Consider the following 19,701-nt stretch of genomic DNA (forward strand, 5'->3'; position numbering starts at 1 on the left):
GGAATTGTTTCCTTTTTGGATAAGTAAGGCATCGAAGCGAAGTGATTTATCTTTTTAACATATGATTTAGACTCCCTTTCCTTCCTCCCATCATAATCTATTCCCAAACTCAAATACGACAAAACCGATAATTTATTGCAATATTGATGGACGAGACACATCAACCAAGTTCTTCTGCCTTCCAGCAGCTACAGCATGAACTACAATTTGGCAGTCCGGAAACACCAGTGGAGCCTGCTCTGTCTGCTAGTAACGAGCTGCATGGAACATTGGCATCAAATGTGAGAGGAAACCAACAACCTACTTTCGGGCCAGGGGGAGATGGTGCATCATCATCACCGCCATCATCTGCTGCTAGTAAAGTGGATTTAAAGAATGAAGAATTATTCCCTTCCTTGCCCAAAGCGTCGGGAACGAAACCTCCAGCTTGGATACCACCACCGCGTCCACCTCCAACTACCACTACTACCTCATCAAAGGCTAATGGGAGATCAAGAGTACTACCACAGGTACATTTCATGGACAATTGGATGGACGTTGTTTTGGTTTTTCGGGATTGTCGGAACTTGTCAAAACTCACCCATCATTGTTGTCGGTAACTATCAGGAAAAGTTTGATGTCGCTGCGAGTCTATTGGCAACGAATCGAAAGGCTACGCCAACTGAAGTCGCCAAAGCTACTGCATCAAAGTATTCGGGAGCATCGATAGACTGCCTCACAAAGAAATCAGGATTGTCATTCACTGTGACTGCTAAAGCTGATATGTTGCCTCTCATCAGAAGAGAGATATTAAGTGCTGTTTGTGCACAGGTCAGTCGATTTTTACCTTGTTATCGGGATTTGAATCGGGACGTGTCAAACAGCACCCATGACAACAATATAACCGATGAAAATTTTGAACTAATTTTCAACAACATGTATAGGTCACTCAAACATTTATGGTGCCTCCTGCAGTACGACCTTTTATTATTGGTAAAGGTGGATCCAACCTGCATGCTTTGGTAACACGTACAATGACCAAGATCACTATACCGCGGCAAGCTCCTGCTGATGCATCTCCAGAGGAGACTCAACAGCAAGATGAAGAAGATCAACCTGTAATTATAATCGGTGATCCAGAGGGTGTAGAGTTGGCTAAAAAGGAAATTGATGCTATTGTTTCTGAGAGGGTCAGTAAACATAAAATGGCTGAAACGGTTTATTGTGACTAACCCGTCTCACATCGTCCATAGACAAGCAAACATGTTGGAAGAGTCAATATTGATAGAGCATATCAACCATTCGTAGCAGGTCCTGGTAATGCAACATTTGAAGAACTCCAAAACGAATTTGGTGTTCGTATTCATATGGCACCCATCTTGGGCAATGAAAAGGCTGCTGCTGAACCCAAAAAAGACAAAGATGGCAAAGTCAACAATCCAGATGAGATTGTCATCATTGGTGAACGAGATGCTGTTCGTCAAATTGAGGAGAGATTGAAGCAGATTCATGAAGATGTGGTGAGTTCTCAGTTTAGCGAACCTTCGATCTCTTTGCTTCCTTTGCTGTGATTCATCTGGGTTTGGTCTCATGAATATGAATATTCGATGTTAGAAACGACGAATCAAAACGAGCTCGTTACAAGTATCTAAGAAGCAACATCGATTTGTTATTGGTCAACGAGGATCAGGTCTGCAAGAGATATTCAAAGAAACCGGTTGCGCTGTGGATGTGCCTCCTGCATCAGATCCATCAGAGATGATTGCAGTGAGAGGGGCTGAAGATCGGATTGGAAAGGCCATTCAAGCCGTTTATGCTAGAGTAAGGCAACTGAGGGAGTCCACCCATGCATCCTTTTTTGCTCATCCATTTTTCTTGCTTCCGTTTATTTAGGCCAACTCAACCATCATCGAAGAGGTTGATATACGGTCTCTCGTACCCATAGGCACTGATCCAATCCATCTTGTACGCCAAATATCCATGAAGTATCGAGACTTTTTGAAAGAACTAGAAACAGCCCATTCCGCTTCCATCATCAATACCACATCACCGAGCAATGGTCCAATGTTTGAAATACATGCCAAGAGTAGAGCTGATACAGATGCTGCTAGAAATCCCCTGAAGAAGTTGATTTCCGAGCTAGGTCGCGAATTAGTGTTTGTGCCTATTACCATACCTAGAGAAATGCACAAGTATGTAGTTGGTAAAGGTGGTGCAAATATTCAACGATTACGTGCCAATCCACAATACTCGGGCTTGTTGGCAGATGTCGTAGTGTCTAACGACGACAAGGAATCAGACGATGTAGTTATAGTAGTTCGTCGTAATCCTGCTTCCAAGAATGCTGAAGCTGAAGCGATAGCCATGGCAACTCGGGTCAAGGACGACTTGGTTGTTCAAGCTACAGCTTTAGCGGATTTGGCTACGCATGTTTTAGATGTTGAAGGTAAATATCACGGTCGTATTATTGGAGCTGGTGGTACTTCTCTCAAGTCTCTACTTGGACCATATGGGGATCGTGTAGTCATTCGATTCCCTGATGCTAAAACAGAAGACGCATCTGTCAATAAGCATGCTATTACCATTCGTGGACCTAAAGGTGATGTTCCCAAAGTCGTCGAAACTCTTCAAGCCATGCTTGTCGAGTGGAAGCGATTAGAAGCCTTGTCATCCTTCAAGGAGGTCATCACGGTCCCTGTAGGTACAGCTCAAAAGACTGTCGGAGCTAGTGGTAATGCTATCGGGTGGCTTGCTAAAGCTATACGAGAAAAACTAGCTGAAGGTCCAGAAAAGGATCGCAAATCAGTAGAAGATGCAGGTGCCTCTGCTGGTGGCTTTTTAAATATGAGAGTCGAAGTCTCTGAATCTGCTAAAGGAGATATTATTACTATATACGGGCCCAAAGTAGTAGTCACTATGGCTAAGCCTCTTATCGCCGAACGAGCTGTCGCTATTGCAAACACTGTTACCTTGGCCGTTCATATATTCGATCTTATAAATGCAGAAGCTAAAACCCTGCTAGCTGGTCAATCCGATATTTTAGACTTCAAGACTCGAATGGTGCGTCGTGTCATCGGACAGAGTCAACGGAACCTTAAAAAGCTTGAGGATAGACATAGTGTATCCATACATTTAAAGTTGAAAAAGCCAGCTCCTAAGAAGTTGGAAGAGTCTACTCTGGATGCTGATAGCAGTCCGGTCGTATCTGATTCGAATGATGCTGCTTTTGATGATGGATTTGCAGATGGTGTTATTGAAATTAAGGGCATGAAGAAGGAGGTTGAAAGCGCTAAAAAGGAGTTGGTAGAACTCACTGAATATGAGGTAAGATTCTGGTCTGCTATGGTCCTTGGTTTCATAAATTTCACCATTGGCACGATCAAATGTTTTAGGTATTGCATTCGTACTCTAAAACCTTCCATATTCCACACAACGCTCTACCACACGTTGTTGGCAAAGGTGGTGGAAGAATTGCCAGTCTTCGACAAACTTATGATGTACAGGTCGACATTATTGAAGATCCGAGCACCAAACCACCATCAACTCGTGTTACGATCGAAGGATCGCCCAAAAATGTCGAATTGGCACATGCCAAAATTTTGGAAACTGTCACTGATACTGTAGCAGTTGAAACCTGCGCCTTCCCATTACCTTCACACCTACACAAGCATGTAATCGGTCCTGGAGGGCAACGTATAAAAGCCATAGTAGATGCTGCTGGTGGTCCAGATAAAGCCAAGGTCCAATTTCCAAAAATGGGTGCCTTCGAAGGTGCCAATGAAGTGGAATTGAAAGGATCCTCTGCCACATTACAAATATTGAAGGATGAATTGCAAAAGGTTATACAGGAGATTGTCGGTGTAGCTGGTCTTGATAGTCCAGACTCAGATTCAATTGGTGGCAATGGAATGACAAGCTTTACACCAAGTACTTCGATATCTGGTGAATCGATAGAACAGGTGATTTCAATCCCAATTACTGAAGCACCACGAGTAATAGGCAAGAATGGTGAAACAGCTATTGCTATTATGAAGAAGAATAATGTCACTATCTATATTCTCCCCCCTCAAGGCAATGAAGCTCAAGTGAGAATAGTAGGTAAACGAGATACCGACATAGAATCAGCCAAAGCTGAAGTCCTTTCCAAGCTACGAACTACTGTAACTATATCATTACCCGCTCTTGTGATGGAAGCCTTCCAAGCTGGTGGCCTCTCACGGGATGTATATGTCGCATCTATCGCAGAACTTGCTAAACAGTTGAAAGCGAATATGGGCGTTACTGTTGAATTGTCAAATGGGTTGTCGAGGGGCAAGACTACCGATGGTGGTGTAGTTGTTCGCGGTGGTGAAACTCTGCCAGCTGCTTTGAAAGAAGTACAAAAGCTTCTCAACGACATAGTATGTTATAGAATGAATTTCGTTCGTCAGTTTTGCCTTCTCATTTCTGGTTCTTCGTCTTTGCTTCCTGAATACTAATACATACCATTCGTATATTAGGGTCAGCATGCTGCACATATGCCAATCGACAACACTATGAGACCTCATGTTATTGGTCGTGAAGGCCGAAACTTAGTACGCATGCGTGCAGAGAGTGGTGCATATATCGAGCTTCTCAAAGTCCCCAGTGAAGGGCGTAACAGTGTTACGCGTGATGTAGTCGTCATTAGAGGTACTCCAGAATCAGTCGAATTGGCGACCCAACTAGTCAATGATATCCTCAAAGATCAAGAGAAGAGGAGATCCCAATCAGTTACAGCTTCATCAACACGTCAACCCACCTCATTAACGTCATTTGCAGCTCCTGCCAATGGTACACCTGCTCGTATAGATGATGAAACGAGTTCAGAAGGTGGAATGTCGATTGGTACTGGATCTATTGCAGAGGGATCTGGTGTACCAGGATGGTCTGGTCGTCCAGCAATGCAGCATCGAAGGCGTGTCAATAAGCATGACGAATCCAACAAAAGTAACAATATTAGCCAGAACTCTGCCGCTGTCTTACCTGCAGCTGCTACCATGACTCCACCATCACGTAGTCATTCCGATACTCAATGGCAAGATGTCAAGTCGAGAAAAGCTAGGGCGGCACCAGCTGACGGTAAACAACCTATACCAGGAACACCAACACCACAACCACCACAGCAACAACCAGTCCCGACTCATAGTATTAGTAGTAGTGTAGTTGAGTCTGTCACTGTACCCGAGACTGTGTCTGTCTCGTCACAACAACAATCCAATAGTGTTAGTGCCAGTAAGCCGAAAAAGGTGAAACAACAGCAAAATCTACCACCCGGTGCGGCCCCACCTAAGCAACATCATCCTCAACCAGCAGTCACAGCACCAGCTGTTGTCACCCCACCGATATCTGTACCTGTAGAAACCGCTAAACCAACTACACCAGAAACGACGACAACACCAGAAAAGCCAGCGGAGGATGAGTGGAGTACTGTCTCTTCAGTCCGCAAGTTCAAAGATAATCGAAAAAAGGCTGAAGCCGCAGCTACTCCAAGTGCAACTCCATCAGTTGCCTCGAATACTAGACCAGTTACTCCAGCACCAGCAGATGCCACTCCTGCTACTGATGCTTCTAGTGAAAGCGGTGCTGGAACAGCTGCTAAGAAACCAAAGAAGAAGAAATCAAAGGCTGCAACGCAACTAAACGGTAGTAGTGATTCATGAGTTTGGAAGGAACAACCAAAAATATATAACATGGCGTAGAAGTTATCAAAATATATTTTTTTGCTCTGCACTGTAGCCGTATGCGTTTGTACGAGCACATGATCTATAAACAAAAAACAAGAAAGCAAAATTCACAAAACATGGGTTCTTGTTTCGGCTTCGAGCGCAAAATGAAAGAAAAACATGCCCACTGGAAAGTGGCTGCTCAGTCAATAACTCGAGACATGTTAGATTGGTTCTGCAGCATTTATGTTTTCGGAAAAACGGCGTACAGGTTTTTGGCTTTATCAAGTCAGATCCTCAGCATACCAATCCCAACTACCAGGAGCATCACTTCACTCTAACAACTGGCGATCCAAGCAGTGTATATCTAACGGAGAGACGAGAAAAAGTTTGTTAGACTAACTGCTACAAACCCCACTTGGGCAATGCCAAAGCACTGATTACCTGAGCAAGAGCAGCAACGGTCCCACAGATTCCCACACCAATCTCAGGGAATGGTGAAGCCTCCACACTCCAGTGAATAGTCAATGGAAAGTATGCAGCATTAATTACAAAGTTTATCATCAAAGTCTTCCTCTCATCAGCCAACGCGACTTTTTGTTCCCCCAATGTTTGCTTGACCTTTACACTGTCATCTCCACTTTTACTGGAAGCCCTAATCCGTTTCTCTAATGCCACCTCCTTTGTCAACAAGATCTTGTGCTCTTCCCACAACTGGGCAAAATACAAGACGACATATAAAGCCCAAAACCTGCTACTCCACAATCCAAATACTTTATCACGCGTTTCTTCAGACATTGGAATCACATTGTGTGCGCCCAACCAATATGCGTGTTCGAGGGGGTAGTAGAGCACGTTTGCTAGATTTTGCAGACGGATTAGAGTCTGGAGGTAGCTTGTTGCTGCTGGATGTGCTTCCGAGTAGAGAATCCATTGATACATTGGTAAGAGACCATAGTAGCGGAGGAGCATACGAGTGTCTGATGCTGGTCCAATGAGGTTTTGAAGACGGACTGCGATGGGAGATTTCGGGTCTTTACGATGGAGGGCGTATATGCCGATTTTGGAAGCGTATACCATTAGCTATTGTACAATAAGAGCTTGACTTAGCAAGTATGATGCAGTATTACTTCAAGCTGCAAGTTTTTAAAAATCCTTTTTGAAAGATTTTATATCATTGTTGATGTTGACCCGAGATTAGGCAAATCAACCATGGCAGACGTAAATCGGAGGCAATGTAAATTCCAAAACATAATTAATGTCACTGACAAGGCTAGAAAGCTCTTCTTCCCAATGCAAATTCAAGACGTACCATGAGGACTTTGTCAGTGCCTCGAACCGAGTTGAGAAACCTGCATAAAGTATCTAGAGTAGGGTTTGGCTTGATTAAAGAGCTCATTGTTGAGATGGCGTCCTTGAAGGGAGTTCTCTTGGCCTGTTTACGGTAATAGTACGTTGCAGTCGATGCAGACGAAACCACAAGGGAAACACGTCCATATGGATGATGTCAATTTATATTTTTTTTCATGTACATATTATTCTCCTACTCTAATCAAATCCCTCACATGAACGAATCTTCGAGTTCTTGCACGCTAACACTCTCATCCAAGTCACGTCGATTGGATTTCATGTTACGTTCTTTCATAGCAGCAGAATAAGACTTGGTTTCTTCTGCAATACGTTTGGCTTCTTTTTCTGCTCTTTCTTGTTGGCGCTAGCAAGAAACCACTGTCAATCTGTTGTTTTGTATGAGCTCTACAATTCTAGTGAACATAAGCATTACCTGCTTCTTTTCCATTTCTCTAGACACATCACGATCTTCACGTGCTCTAATGACCTTTTCATTAGCCAAGTCAGGTTCTCGTTCTTCTTTGGTCTTGTTGAGTCGGTTGATGATTGCATTTGCACGTGTTTGGACGTGTATCCTCTTGACCTAGCATGAGAGAGCCGTTTAGCAAAGACCCTGAAAATACTAGTCTGATCGGGTTTTTTGGTTACCATGGTATTTTTGTGAAAGGTGACTTGTCCAGTCTCCATTCCCTGAGTCTTTTTCAAGTTTGCCCAAGGCGTGTAAATGACAGTGATATTGTCCTTCTTGTTTCCTAAGATGGTTCAGAATGAGCGAAGACAGTAACAGTATACCAAGTACTCTATTTGCCTTTTTTACCTTCAATGCTATTAGCTTTCGTCAATTGTGCCAAATCTTGCAGCAGCAATTCAGGTATATCTTCCCAACTAGCTCCCTTCTGTTGCCGCAGATAGACGTGCGCAGATGAAAGTTTGTCGACGTGAAACCATACGTCCTCTTCAAATCCAAACTTGATGAGTTCCTCGTCTGGTTGATGTGAATGTTGTGGATCGTTAAATGTCAGATTGAAAGACATAGAGAACTAATCAATTGGGGAAGTGAACATACTCTCAAACTTGTCTTTTCCCATGTATATCATGGCTGAAGGACTCACGGCTATTGTAAAGGAGGTTAGGTCAAAGTGAAGTAACAAAAAATGTTCAAATGCTACATGATAATACCGTCACTCTCAAAGTACAAGACCATGGCAGCTTGATCAATGCGATTCTATACTGACTTGATGCCAAACGGATCTCCGCGGAGTCCTCTTTCTGTAGCGAACTCGGATGTCTGATTCCCGAGCAAGAATATGAACAGCAACTTCCGAATTTTAGTAAGGCACATAGAGTTTGCTGATCTGGACCCTCTGGTCCTGCTTACGTGTATGTGATTCAGGGGTGCATCCTGTGCAACTTATCACTCAGATGCTACTGTCCTTACCTTGTTTGTCTTGTTTATCATGTCTCTTTGTCCTGTTCTCTCCCTCCGTTATCCATAACTATCTCAACTGTTGAATGTTTTGCCGGTGTGTCTTTTTGAACAATCTGAACATAGGGAAATGTGGAAAATGTGGAAACCGCTTTTGCTTTGACAGATGTGTCTTGCTCTTGCCGTTTTGGTCCTGTGCTGATGTTCCTTCTGTCCTGTTCTCTCCTGTAGTAGGCGTGTCATTGTTGAACGTGTGTCTTGCTTTGGTTAACGAACGATTCAACCCTCAAACTTGGACTGGCCGTATAGGAGACTGCTTCTACGTCAACAACAAGACCGTCATGGAAAGCTACATCCCGAACGGCAACAAACTCTTAAAGTGTGAAAATATGAACACTGAGCAGAAGAAACCGTGTGGATGGTAAAGACGCCAACCAGGACAGGGTACTTCTCTCTTCGACGTATTGGTATTTTGGGGAGAACCGTATTGAGATTACGCTAAAGGAACCCTTGATTAGGACCTTACACGGTCTGGTCGGTCTCAAACGAAATGATGGTCGAGCTTTTCGAACCCTCCCTTATCTCAGGGACACACGATTCTTTCGAGGCTGGTGTTCCCGGTATTTGACGATAAAAGGAGGATTCTATGGACTACGGAGGGATTTGAAGTATGAAGAAGCCGTTGTACACTATATCATCACAGAGAAAGCTGTCGACGGCAACAGTATTCATATCAAGGATGCTGTGTAAGTCGTTTTGGCTTTTGTCGCCAAGTCTCGTCACTTACAGATCACTCTAGAAATCTCAAAAGTGTACAACGTAGCATCAAACACTAAATGAAAGGCGGTAGACTGGAGAAGGAGATCATGCTGCTGATGTTGGTGCCACTTTACCTTGACTGAAGCGACGAAGAAAGGGAATTCCAATGGAGCGGCCAACGTCACCTTCATAACGACTTGTCTGTACCATTGGACCGTCGAACGGATCAGTACTCCAAAGTGCAGCTAAATTTTATTGTATGGATTGGGGTGGTAAATACATGCACTCGCAATACGGTCGTTTACTGCCTATGACATTCTACTACCCATTTAGAGATTTCAAGATTTATCTCGTGAACAGGGACATGACAAATGAACGACTACTGGCCTACCTAACATTCGCAACATGGTGCTGCTAAACCTGTGTGGTGACAAGAAAGGCAGTGGAACTTCGAAGTCTGGCAACCCCAGCACCTCCACTATAGTATTGGTTGCTGGGTTTCGGGACACTGGCCTCTTCACAAAAGCAGTCAGTCTCATGTTGGATGTTTGTTTATTGTTCCCACCGAAATGTACACTAAGAAACAACATAGCTCTGGCTGACCGTTGTCTACCGAAGACCTCAGCCACGCGTTTGCCAGATGGCGTTCTTTACGACTCCAATGGTTCCGATGCCCACCATTTCACAAAAAAGACTATGAAGGAGCTGACTTCTACACTGTTGAAATCACTACGTTCGAGAATAGTGGTTACATGGACAAGAGGGTGATGACTATAGACCGGGATCTATGTGCGGTCACTCGTACAGACACTAAAGAGACAGACGTTCCTCTCTTTTTCCACTACCACACGTACGACCGGTTTGAATTGGAGACGCTGATCTCTGCTAGAAAGTTCTTGATTGGAAAGTCAAAGATGAGACTGGCACCTACGATTGGGTTTGAGACACTGGCTTTGGACACTTGAGAGAAAGTGTCACCGGCAGTGATAACGCCAATCTTCCAGAGTAACGATCCCAGTCTCACTCGCTGAGTCGTTGTGCTACGTTTCAAGTAAAAAACGTTTTCGTTCCACCACTGGGACATCTCCTTCCTGGCAATCACCCTCGATTGGCGCGCAAACGTCGACACGTCTGGTATGCTGGCCGGACAGTCAATGGAAGAATCCCCGCATTGACCGATTTTTAAGCTGAAATGAAAAGAATCTGTAGGCTTTCAGCAAGACCGCAGTTCTGACTCTAAAGTATCATGGCCTACGATGCATTCCTTTGCTAGACAGAATACGCTGCAGCACAGATGCATTTTTTATGGATCAAAAGTGCGTTGTCATCGCAACGGAATGCCAACGCACAAGTGCCAACAGGATCCACTCTCGACTGCTTCAAGACGGTGGCAGCGTGGTCTTCTGTAACATCTACATCTGAGCATTACTCGTGCAACATACTACGACATCATCCATCAGCAGTGCTTATACGTTGAAATGGCTTAAATTTTTATCAATGATGCATTGGGACAACTACAAAGATACGATTTGCCACCAAAATCTTATTTTCTCAACAGTATCCTGGATGGTGGTGGGGGTGGCAATTGGTTAGAAGCCACAAGATAGAAGGGACGCAAAAAAAAGTGATACCTGTCTACAATCTGTTGGTTATCTAGTCGCAGGAATATCCAGGTGGAGGAGGAGCGTTCCTATCGGTACCGCATCTAAATATCATGCAGAGAGAAGTTTACTCCAGGCTCGATGACAAAATATGTGAGATACATAACGTACGTAAGGCAAATAATTTCAGATCCCCTTACAGTCCGGGGGTGACAGTCATTATGACTCCATGAAGTGTTTCCTTTACCTTGACCGCAGCATGACCACCCGTTCAGAAATCCGCCAAAGTTTCCCGTATGATGCCTTTCAACACGTTCAGAAGGAATGGCTTGAAATGGTCCTTGGTGAGGCATGTTCAATGAAAGTATTTGTATAATGGAGAATGGTAGGCTTGAAAAATGAAGAGTTGATGAATTTGAATCCTTGAAAGTTTTGAAAAGCTTCAAACGTTTGAAAGGTTTGAAAGGGTTGAAAGGGGTTGAAAGGTTTGAAAGGTCTGAAACGTTTTAAAATGACCACGTGGAAAGAGCAAAGTTGCGCTCAGAATTCTCAGCTTTAGAGACAATCGCGGAGGACCTCACACATATCTCTTAAAGTACTTAAACCATTTGAAGTAGTGAAGCCAGGTGAGTGAGTCAATCCCTTTGATCAATGCAATTCAAGGGAAGTAATCCACTAACTATACTACATGCTGTCTAGGATGGGATCTGTACTTACAACCCCGGCCCGTATAGTTGGCATTAATTGTCCGATTCAAGCACCATGCCCAAAATGTCACGGCAGCACGACGCAATGGAATAGTGTCGGAGGAATGAATGCAGTAGCACAGGTGTGTCAATGGCATCTGATTCCTAGTATCAGACATTCTTTTCACACGTTCTTTTTGTAACAGCGCTATAAATGCGCCGGATGTGGCACTTACAGTGAAATCGTGAACAACGAATTTAAAGTTGAGCTTTGAAGAAAGCGCAGGTGTGTCAGTGGCTCCTTGTCCCATTTACTGGTCTCTCTCACACACAAACTTTATGTATGAATAGGATGTGACAACTCGCAGTGAAATCATCTAAGCCCAATACAATGTTGGATAGAGAAAACTGGGGTGTACAGGCTGTATTCCTATTCTTCTTACATATTAAACGTGCTTCAGACAAGTCGAGCTCAGTCAGACTCAAATGTACTGTTGCCCACCGATCGATTTGTACCGCGCAAAGAGATATTATATATCTTTGTACATATCTGTTCCTAGCGCAGCGACGGTAGCAAGATGAGTTTATCTCGGTTCGAACTGAACTATGATGTTATTACGATCGTAGGAGAGCCACTCTCTGTGAAACGGGCCAACCCATGCCTGAATGCCACTCAATTTGATGTGTCTCGTGCGCTGTATAGGACCTTTTATAGAGATGAACAGGAGCGAAATGGAAATGGAATCGGAATAGGAATTGACGATATTGATAATCTAATTTTTGCTCTTTCACGATTCGCTTCTTTCTAATATCTAAAACGTAATTGGGGCATCGCATTCGGAGATTCCATTCCTTCATGACACAAATGTGTCAGTCACATCATTAAAGATAATAGAATGGACTGTGATATACTGTTTAGATCTTCTCTTCTTCAAACGACTCACAAATTTCTGTTAAAGTTGGTTGAAGAAGGGAAGTGTCAAATTTCAAAGTCAAGTCTGAGGGAGAGGAACGAGGATGCATAAGATGAAGAATCGTAGTGAATCCTCCTGCTTCTGATACGTATCCGACAGATTCGTTCGTCACATCTCGTGTCTGAGCTCGCCCTCCTAACACGTGATCAGATCTCATATCATATCTAACATGTGCAGACCTATTTATTACCTACACTATCCCTTAGACAAGCCTAGATCACCACGGGACCTAGTTGCAGGTGGTGGTGTTATTACCAGAGGAGTATCCGATAGTTTTCTATAAGGATGACTGACAAAACCATCATCACTGTCACTATTGGTAACGTCTTGAGCGACTTGCTGAAGAGAGTGGCAACAGTTGATAGTGGTGACTGTGGTGAAGGTGATGGTGGAGTTGCAGTGCGTTCACGAGGAGTAGATCGTGGAGATACAGCACCTCCTCCATCAGATGTTGCATCTACATTTCAAGGTCCACTCATACCACCTGGTCTAGATCTCTTCGTATCACCAACTCCTAAATCGACTATAATGACTTCATCATCACTTTCAGAGACTGTTCCATCCGAAACATCTTCCTCTTCAATTTCGAGTTGGGTCGAGCAGTCAACATCAGCATCACCTTTACCATCAGATTTCGTATCCTCCAACCAGTTTACATTACGAGAATACACGAACTTTCATGTAGATGGTATATAAAATTTCCATCCACGTATAGAGGTCCCAAATTCAGCCTCATATTCAACAAATACAGGTTTTATACCTCTATCCTGCTGTTTATCGGATTCAGTCGGATCGTGTAAGAACGCTTTAGATCCAAACACTTTCAAATGATCGTATACTGGTTCCTTCTCATACAGTGCTTCAAATGGAGTCCCTTTCTCAAGAGCTGTCGTCGTCAACGTGTTTCGGAGATAGCATGCTGTTTTGATAGCTTCAGCCCAAAACGTTGGTGCTAAATTAGCACCTAAGAGTAGAGCTTTAGCAGCTTCTTGAAGGGTGCGATTGTATCTTTCAATCATTCCGTTGTGCTGATGAGCATGTGGCAGCGTGAGTCGATGTATAATGCCATTTTCAAGTAAATGCGATGACACGGTATTCACAACAAACTCTCTAGCATTATCAGATTCAAAGAATTTGACTGTGAGTCCAAATTGATTACGAATCATCGTCATCAAATTAGTCACAATTGGGAGTTTCAGCTCTCGATTTCTTTGGAAACACCCATCCGTAATGGAATCCTGCCTCTATAATTCTTAAGATATAAACAGATCCATCAAGTGACTTTGTACGGAATGGGCCCATTGGGTCAATATGAAGTACTTCCAAAGCTTCTGGTTTTGGAGATACGGATATAGGAAAAGGTAATCTAATTATTTTAGGTTTGATACACGGTCTACACGGCTCATCATCAGTCTCTACACCTGGTAGGGTAGAGTTTTGACTGGTCGTGTAGTAGATGGATGTCCAAATCGGGCATGCCAAAGTTTTCCATCATCAGCAGTTTTCCATCATCAACAGCTAGTACTGATAATGCCAAAGACGAAGCGGTTTCATTTCGAATGGAATGGGATATATATTATTAATTCGTTTGATATATATACTCTTTCGACGTTGAAAAGAACTTTGTTTCCATTTTGATTCTGTACAGCCATCCCTTGTTCAAATAGCAGTCCTTCAGAGAGTAAGCTTTGACCAATATCTGGTACATACAAGACGTTCGGAATAGACCATTCGAATCCATTTGCTGATCCAACAAGGACACCAATAGCTGTAGACCTAAATACAGACGATCCAAGTCCAGATACGGTCCTAGCACTAGGTTTGACCACATCAGACAGTAATTCAATATTCCCAGTCATGTGTGTGCTAGCACCAGAATCAAGTAGCCATCGGATCGCACTGGTCGAGAGTCGATGGAGGTATACGAGAGTCGATGAAGAGGCAGTCAATCCAACGGCGACTTTTACAAATCCAGGGAATTGGTTGATGACTAGATTTCCGCACCTAGTACATACTCTCGTATTCGTACTTCCAATATTTCGATCGTTCAGATCATCCATGAAACCAGGGAATGGCAAATAAACGATAGACTGGCACTCGTTGAAGAAGTGGTCATTTGACCAACACTTTCGACAATGGCGAGCAACACGGTTATTACTGTTACTACTGGTTCTCGTATCACGATTATTGAAGTTATTTTTATTCGGTGGATTTTGGAGATTGTTGTTGGCTTCTAGCATTTAGTCCAAAAGTCGGGCTTGTAACATTCATGACCTTTAGGTTTACCATTTTTAGGCGGATCTCTTCCATTGACATGTCAATGATGTCTTCTTCGGCTCAGAGACCAAACCTTCTCGAAGATGGATATAGGGATCAAAGACCATCTGCTTGACCAACAGAATACGGCATATAATCCCAACAAGAGCTTCAGCATCCGTCACTTCTTTACAAGCGAGGATAACCTTGATTTCTTTATCTATATTTGTCCTCTTGCTAAGAAATTTCGTTGGATCTTCAGTAGCTGACATACTGAGACTTAACAACTCCTCGAATTTGTTACAATAGATACTGGCGAGCTCTGGCCATATACTTCTTGCAAGTGCTCCGTCATTTCATAGGCTGAGCAGCTGTTGTCAAGAGTATCTGCTATGGAGTTCACCACAGCAGATTTGACCAGCCTGGTATCCACATACTTCTTGCGCAGCTTTCCTTTATGCATATTCGAAATTCCTTTCATCTTGACATGATGACTCCATGAAGTGTTTCCTTTACTTTGACTGCAGCATGACCACCCCTTCAGAAATCCGCCCCAGTTTCCCGTATGATTCCGTTCAATACGCTTAGAATGAATGGCTTGATTTGGCATGATTAATTTCTGATAATAGAAAACTTTGAGTTTGGGTTGGGCTGAGAGCGTGCTTAACTTGTAACGTTTGAATGTTTTAAAATGAAGAGTGGAAAGGTTTGATACCTTTGAAATTTAAAGCACGAATTTGGCAGGGTTTTTCACATTGGCCGCATCGGAGGAAACTTCCTCGTCGCGTTGTGTACTGGAGTAAAGGTTTGAGTCCAGAAAAAGCTCATCAAATCGGGATAGCAATAGGGGTACCTGACGTTTGAAAGTTTTAAAATTAGGAATTAAGAGGTTTGAAACGTTTGAAATGTTATATGGCATGTTCAAAAGGTGGTTTCAGAAACGCTGCACATAGATAAATTTGTGTTGTCATCCCAACGGATTGCCAAGAGGTTCCACTGTCGATCGGTTCACGACGGTGGCAACATGCCTTCAACTCCCGTAACATACTACAACATCATCCATCAGCAGTGCTTATACGTTGAAATGACTTGAAATTTAATCAATAATGCGTTGGGACAACTACAAAGATAACGATTTGCCACCAAAGTCTTATTGTGTCATAAGCAGTATCCTGGATGGTAGGGGTTTGCAATGCTTAGAAGGCACAAGATAAACGGAACGCAAAAAAAGTGATACCTAGTTTTCTAGTTGCAGGCATATCCAGGTGGAGGAGGAGCTTTCCGATCGGTACCGCATCTAAATATCATGCAGAGAGAAGTTTACTCCAGGCTCGATGACAAAATATGTGAGATACATAACGTACGTAAGGCAAATAATTTCAGATCCCTTTACAGTCCGGGGGTGACAGTCATTATGACTCCATGAAGTGTTTCCTTTACCTTGACCGCAGCATGACCACCCGTTCAGAAATCCGCCCCAGTTTCCCGTATGATTCCTTTCAACACGTTCAAAAGGAATGGCTTGAAATGGTCCTTGGTGAGGCATGTTCAATGAAAGTATTTGTATAATGGAGAATGGTAGGCTTGAAAAATGAAGAGTTGATGAATTTGAATCCTTGAAAGTTTTGAAAAGTTTAAAACGTTTGAAAGGTTTGAAACGTTTGAAAGGTTTGAAAGGTCTGAAACGTTTCAGGCTTGTGGTCAGTCTATAGGCAAATTTGCCTGTGCAACACTTTACATAATTTTTATCGCGTGGGAGCGACCGCTTTTCTGACATATCTTTCTGGACTAACGGGTGTGTGCCATCATCTTCTCATTACCGCGTAATAAAGACGAGCCCCAATCTGACTCCCGTCTCCTGATACAGATATGCAGGTCAGCATTCTTGCCAGGCCCTGGACGAAAAAGAGTACCGACTGGAACGTGTCAGAGGGCTTCGATTGGTTGCCTCAGGAGAAAAAGGCTCCCTACACCTATCACGCAAAACTTGAGTTCGCTACCACTCTCCATTTTGATGCACATGCATATCCGATCGTTTCAGATATACGAATCGTCTTTCCAAATGCCAAGTCTGGGCCTACTGAGTGGCTTTTGACGCAGAACGGAGACAAGGTAGACGCTTGGAACAGCCGCGAGGACGATTGGTCGAAGGTTGACGTTGATTTATACAAGCCCCTCGGTTTACAAGATCTGACGGGGCAGTCGGGCGATAAGGGCCTCTGTAAATTCAAAGTAAGGTTCAACAATGGCTTAGTCGCTACTTCTGTTGGATTCTATGTAAGATGTACGTAGGCGGCATTCTTAAGAATGAGTTAAGCCCATTTATATGTACTAATGTGATCTTCTCAGCTGCGAACTACAACGGCAGAGGATCGTTGCCAAATAATGATATGGGCACTTTTGTGGGCGCTATTTCTACTCCTGGTACTGGTGCCCTGATCGAGCGCAAGATAGAGGTGAAGCATCTGGGAGAGAAAGGTCTATACCTTTGTTGTGGGCAGTGAGTACCTTTAGTGGCCGCCGTTTCTTTGCCTCTAACAATCATACATTAGGTGTATGGCGGATGTCGCGGAAGAGATGATTGACCATAAATCCACGATTCGCTATTCCTGCAAGGGCAATGCACATGCATTTGTTCTCATCGCAAGATTCGTTTGCAGAAGGTGTGTAATGACGGGTACGCGTCCCCGCGTATTTACTAATCTTCATTGTGTCGTTAGTTGTAATGGATATTGGGAACAGGAACCTCAGCCTCAAACCCGTTGCAGTGATGCCCCACCTCTAGCTGATCCTCATTTAAACTTGCAGGCAGGCCATTCAAATTATCATGAAAATGGAGAAAATGGCCGTCTTGAGGAGCTTCCTGAAGATATTCCTTCCCCTGATTTCTTCGAGCAGTTAAGAAGACATTATAAAGAATAAGACGATATAGGTGAGATGGTAGTACACTACATCGATAAGACATATATCAGCTATGCGGGACTAGAGTTTTACGAAAGCCAAATACACGATGTGACCTTATACTACCACTCATCCCCTTTTCCCTGGCAACTTCAGCCATACGGCAAGGTGTGATGACCTGTTGACAATCTCTTGTTTCAAGCAAGCAAAAGTATGTATATTTGCAGAACTACACATCAAAAAACGCAGATGCAATGACTACAACATCACATCAAAGATACGACGGGTAGATTACGAAGAATTAATAACACGACAACTCGAGAGAACAAGGAGCAACCAGAGCAATGTACGCGTCTGCCGGTATTGGGTGATATGGTGTGGCCGAAAACTCATAGCAGTTGTTCGACACAAGAGCATTCAGGGAGGAGGCAAAAACAAGAGGTAGTTTATAATGAACAGACCTCTCCAACACTGTTAATACACCGAAACTAGACTGAAAAACAGTTTCTCTGAGAAGCAGTATATTGAGGGCATCCAAAGAATGTTGCAGACTAAACTTGAAACGAGCGTTGGGCCAAATGTAAATAAACTGAGGAGGACAAACCTAACACTTCGGTTATTTTGAGTTTCTAACTGCTCTGCGCGAAGTATTTGATCTTTGACAATACATTTCAATAAAAGAATTGGATAGGACTAGATGAAGTAAACTGAATTCAAAATGACATGATTGTCTTACTTTCTTAGTGTCGAGGTTGAAACCTTCAACAAGAGTATTGGCTTATGAGTAAAAACTATTGTAAATTTTTCAAAGAATCTAGGGAATGTTGTTGTTGGTCTACCGTTATCCTGAACAAGAGTGTAGGTTTATAGGTCAGAGTTTGAGAAAATGAGGAAAACCCCTACCTCTACCCTCAAAGCTCTGTTTCTTTAATACTCTTGCCCAAAGCAAAACGGAGAATGGTTGCTTTATCAATATTCATCACACCTCAAGGATTAGTATCTCTTCTGATATCCCACTCCTCCTGATATATGCTACTGCGTCGTCAAGCATTTGACAATGGCCCCTGTTGCATGGGGGTTGATCACCCCCCGAATTTCGAACCAAGAGAACGTGAAAGCCATGGTCAACGCGTTTCTAGAAGCTCTCAACGGCGACGTTTTTTTCTTAAATTCTTCTTATACAGTGAGCTCTATTTATTTGCAGATTGCTAGCTTAGCTCACAGCCAACATACAACGACCTAGAGGTGTATTTCGGTAGTAAGCCAACCAAACTCCAAATCAGCAAGACCAAATACACCATCCTACCTTTCATGTTTGCTCATACTCTTACGTATAGCAGCTGGACTTTCCCCAGTGTATAGCAGCCCAACCACAACTGCCATCGTCAACTACTGCTGCACCATACAAACTGAGGCGATCTATGACGAGGACTTTCGAGAAGGCGTTGAAGGAGTCTTTAAGGACTTCACCCAAATTTTCCTTTTCAGAGATGCCATTCACGTCAAGGCCCTTGAGCTTACTGCAACTCTTTCCAAATACTAGTTTTTGGTCGACATATGGAGTTATATGATACGTATTCCTGTCAGATGAGGCAATGACTACAGCAGCAGACAATAACGCATCTCCGGAGAGTTTGGATATTGCTGCAGAAAACTTTCGTAGTTTTTCCAAGCTTGTCGATGTATCCAATACGTCTTGACTGGTGAGATCAGTGACCATCGTATATACATTCAATTCGACGAGGTTGGGCAATATTCTATGATACTACTATAATGTCGATATGTCTTTGGGTAGTCTTCATCTTCAGGATCATTGTTTGGTGAAGCAGGTGATGCGGAATGGATAGATAGTGATTCCAACTGTCTACCATTGTTTCAGGTCCAGTCGACAAGGCCATGTACCATTGGCAAAGTGTAATTTACGACAAGTTTACGACGAATAGTCAGCGCAAGTCCTGCTGCAGTGGCGAGGACACCTCGTACATCGAACCATCTTCTTTCCTCCAAAGTGAGAGACGTACGAGTTGTGCTACATTGCTCAAAGATTATCAGTAACTCTTCAGGCAGAAAAGCCACAGAGTAATC

The 19,701-nt window shown here is 43.3% G+C and overlaps 3 protein-coding genes across 3 annotated transcripts; 1 reads left to right on the forward strand and 2 right to left on the reverse strand.

The window, feature by feature from the left end:
• Positions 1–146: 146 nt before the first annotated feature.
• On the forward strand, positions 147–5,660 carry SmJEL517_g03857 (uncharacterized protein; the record flags this gene model as incomplete). Its single annotated transcript, XM_031169785.1, has 8 exons — positions 147–509; positions 607–810; positions 924–1,169; positions 1,233–1,499; positions 1,594–1,800; positions 1,873–3,303; positions 3,372–4,379; positions 4,479–5,660. 8 exons carry the CDS (start codon positions 147–149, stop codon positions 5,658–5,660), a joined length of 4,908 nt encoding a protein of 1,635 aa, XP_031024243.1.
• Positions 5,661–6,000: 340 nt separating this feature from the next.
• On the reverse strand, positions 6,001–8,217 carry SmJEL517_g03858 (uncharacterized protein; the record flags this gene model as incomplete). Its single annotated transcript, XM_031169786.1, has 9 exons — positions 6,001–6,030; positions 6,108–6,746; positions 6,976–7,098; positions 7,261–7,377; positions 7,447–7,596; positions 7,662–7,765; positions 7,831–7,998; positions 8,080–8,127; positions 8,193–8,217. The coding sequence occupies 9 exons, from the start codon at positions 8,215–8,217 to the stop codon at positions 6,001–6,003; spliced, it is 1,404 nt and encodes a 467-aa protein (XP_031024240.1).
• Positions 8,218–12,645: 4,428 nt separating this feature from the next.
• Positions 12,646–14,987, reverse strand: SmJEL517_g03859 (uncharacterized protein; the record flags this gene model as incomplete). The annotated part of the gene is made up of 7 exons (XM_031169787.1): positions 12,646–12,649; positions 12,715–12,916; positions 12,941–13,133; positions 13,209–13,597; positions 13,644–13,900; positions 14,170–14,692; positions 14,810–14,987. 7 exons carry the CDS (start codon positions 14,985–14,987, stop codon positions 12,646–12,648), a joined length of 1,746 nt encoding a protein of 581 aa, XP_031024239.1.
• Between the last annotated feature and the right edge of the window lie 4,714 nt (positions 14,988–19,701).

Source organism: Synchytrium microbalum, assembly GCF_006535985.1.
Source record: "Synchytrium microbalum strain JEL517 chromosome Unknown SmJEL517_scf0022, whole genome shotgun sequence".
NCBI classification, from domain to species: domain Eukaryota; kingdom Fungi; phylum Chytridiomycota; class Chytridiomycetes; order Synchytriales; family Synchytriaceae; genus Synchytrium; species Synchytrium microbalum.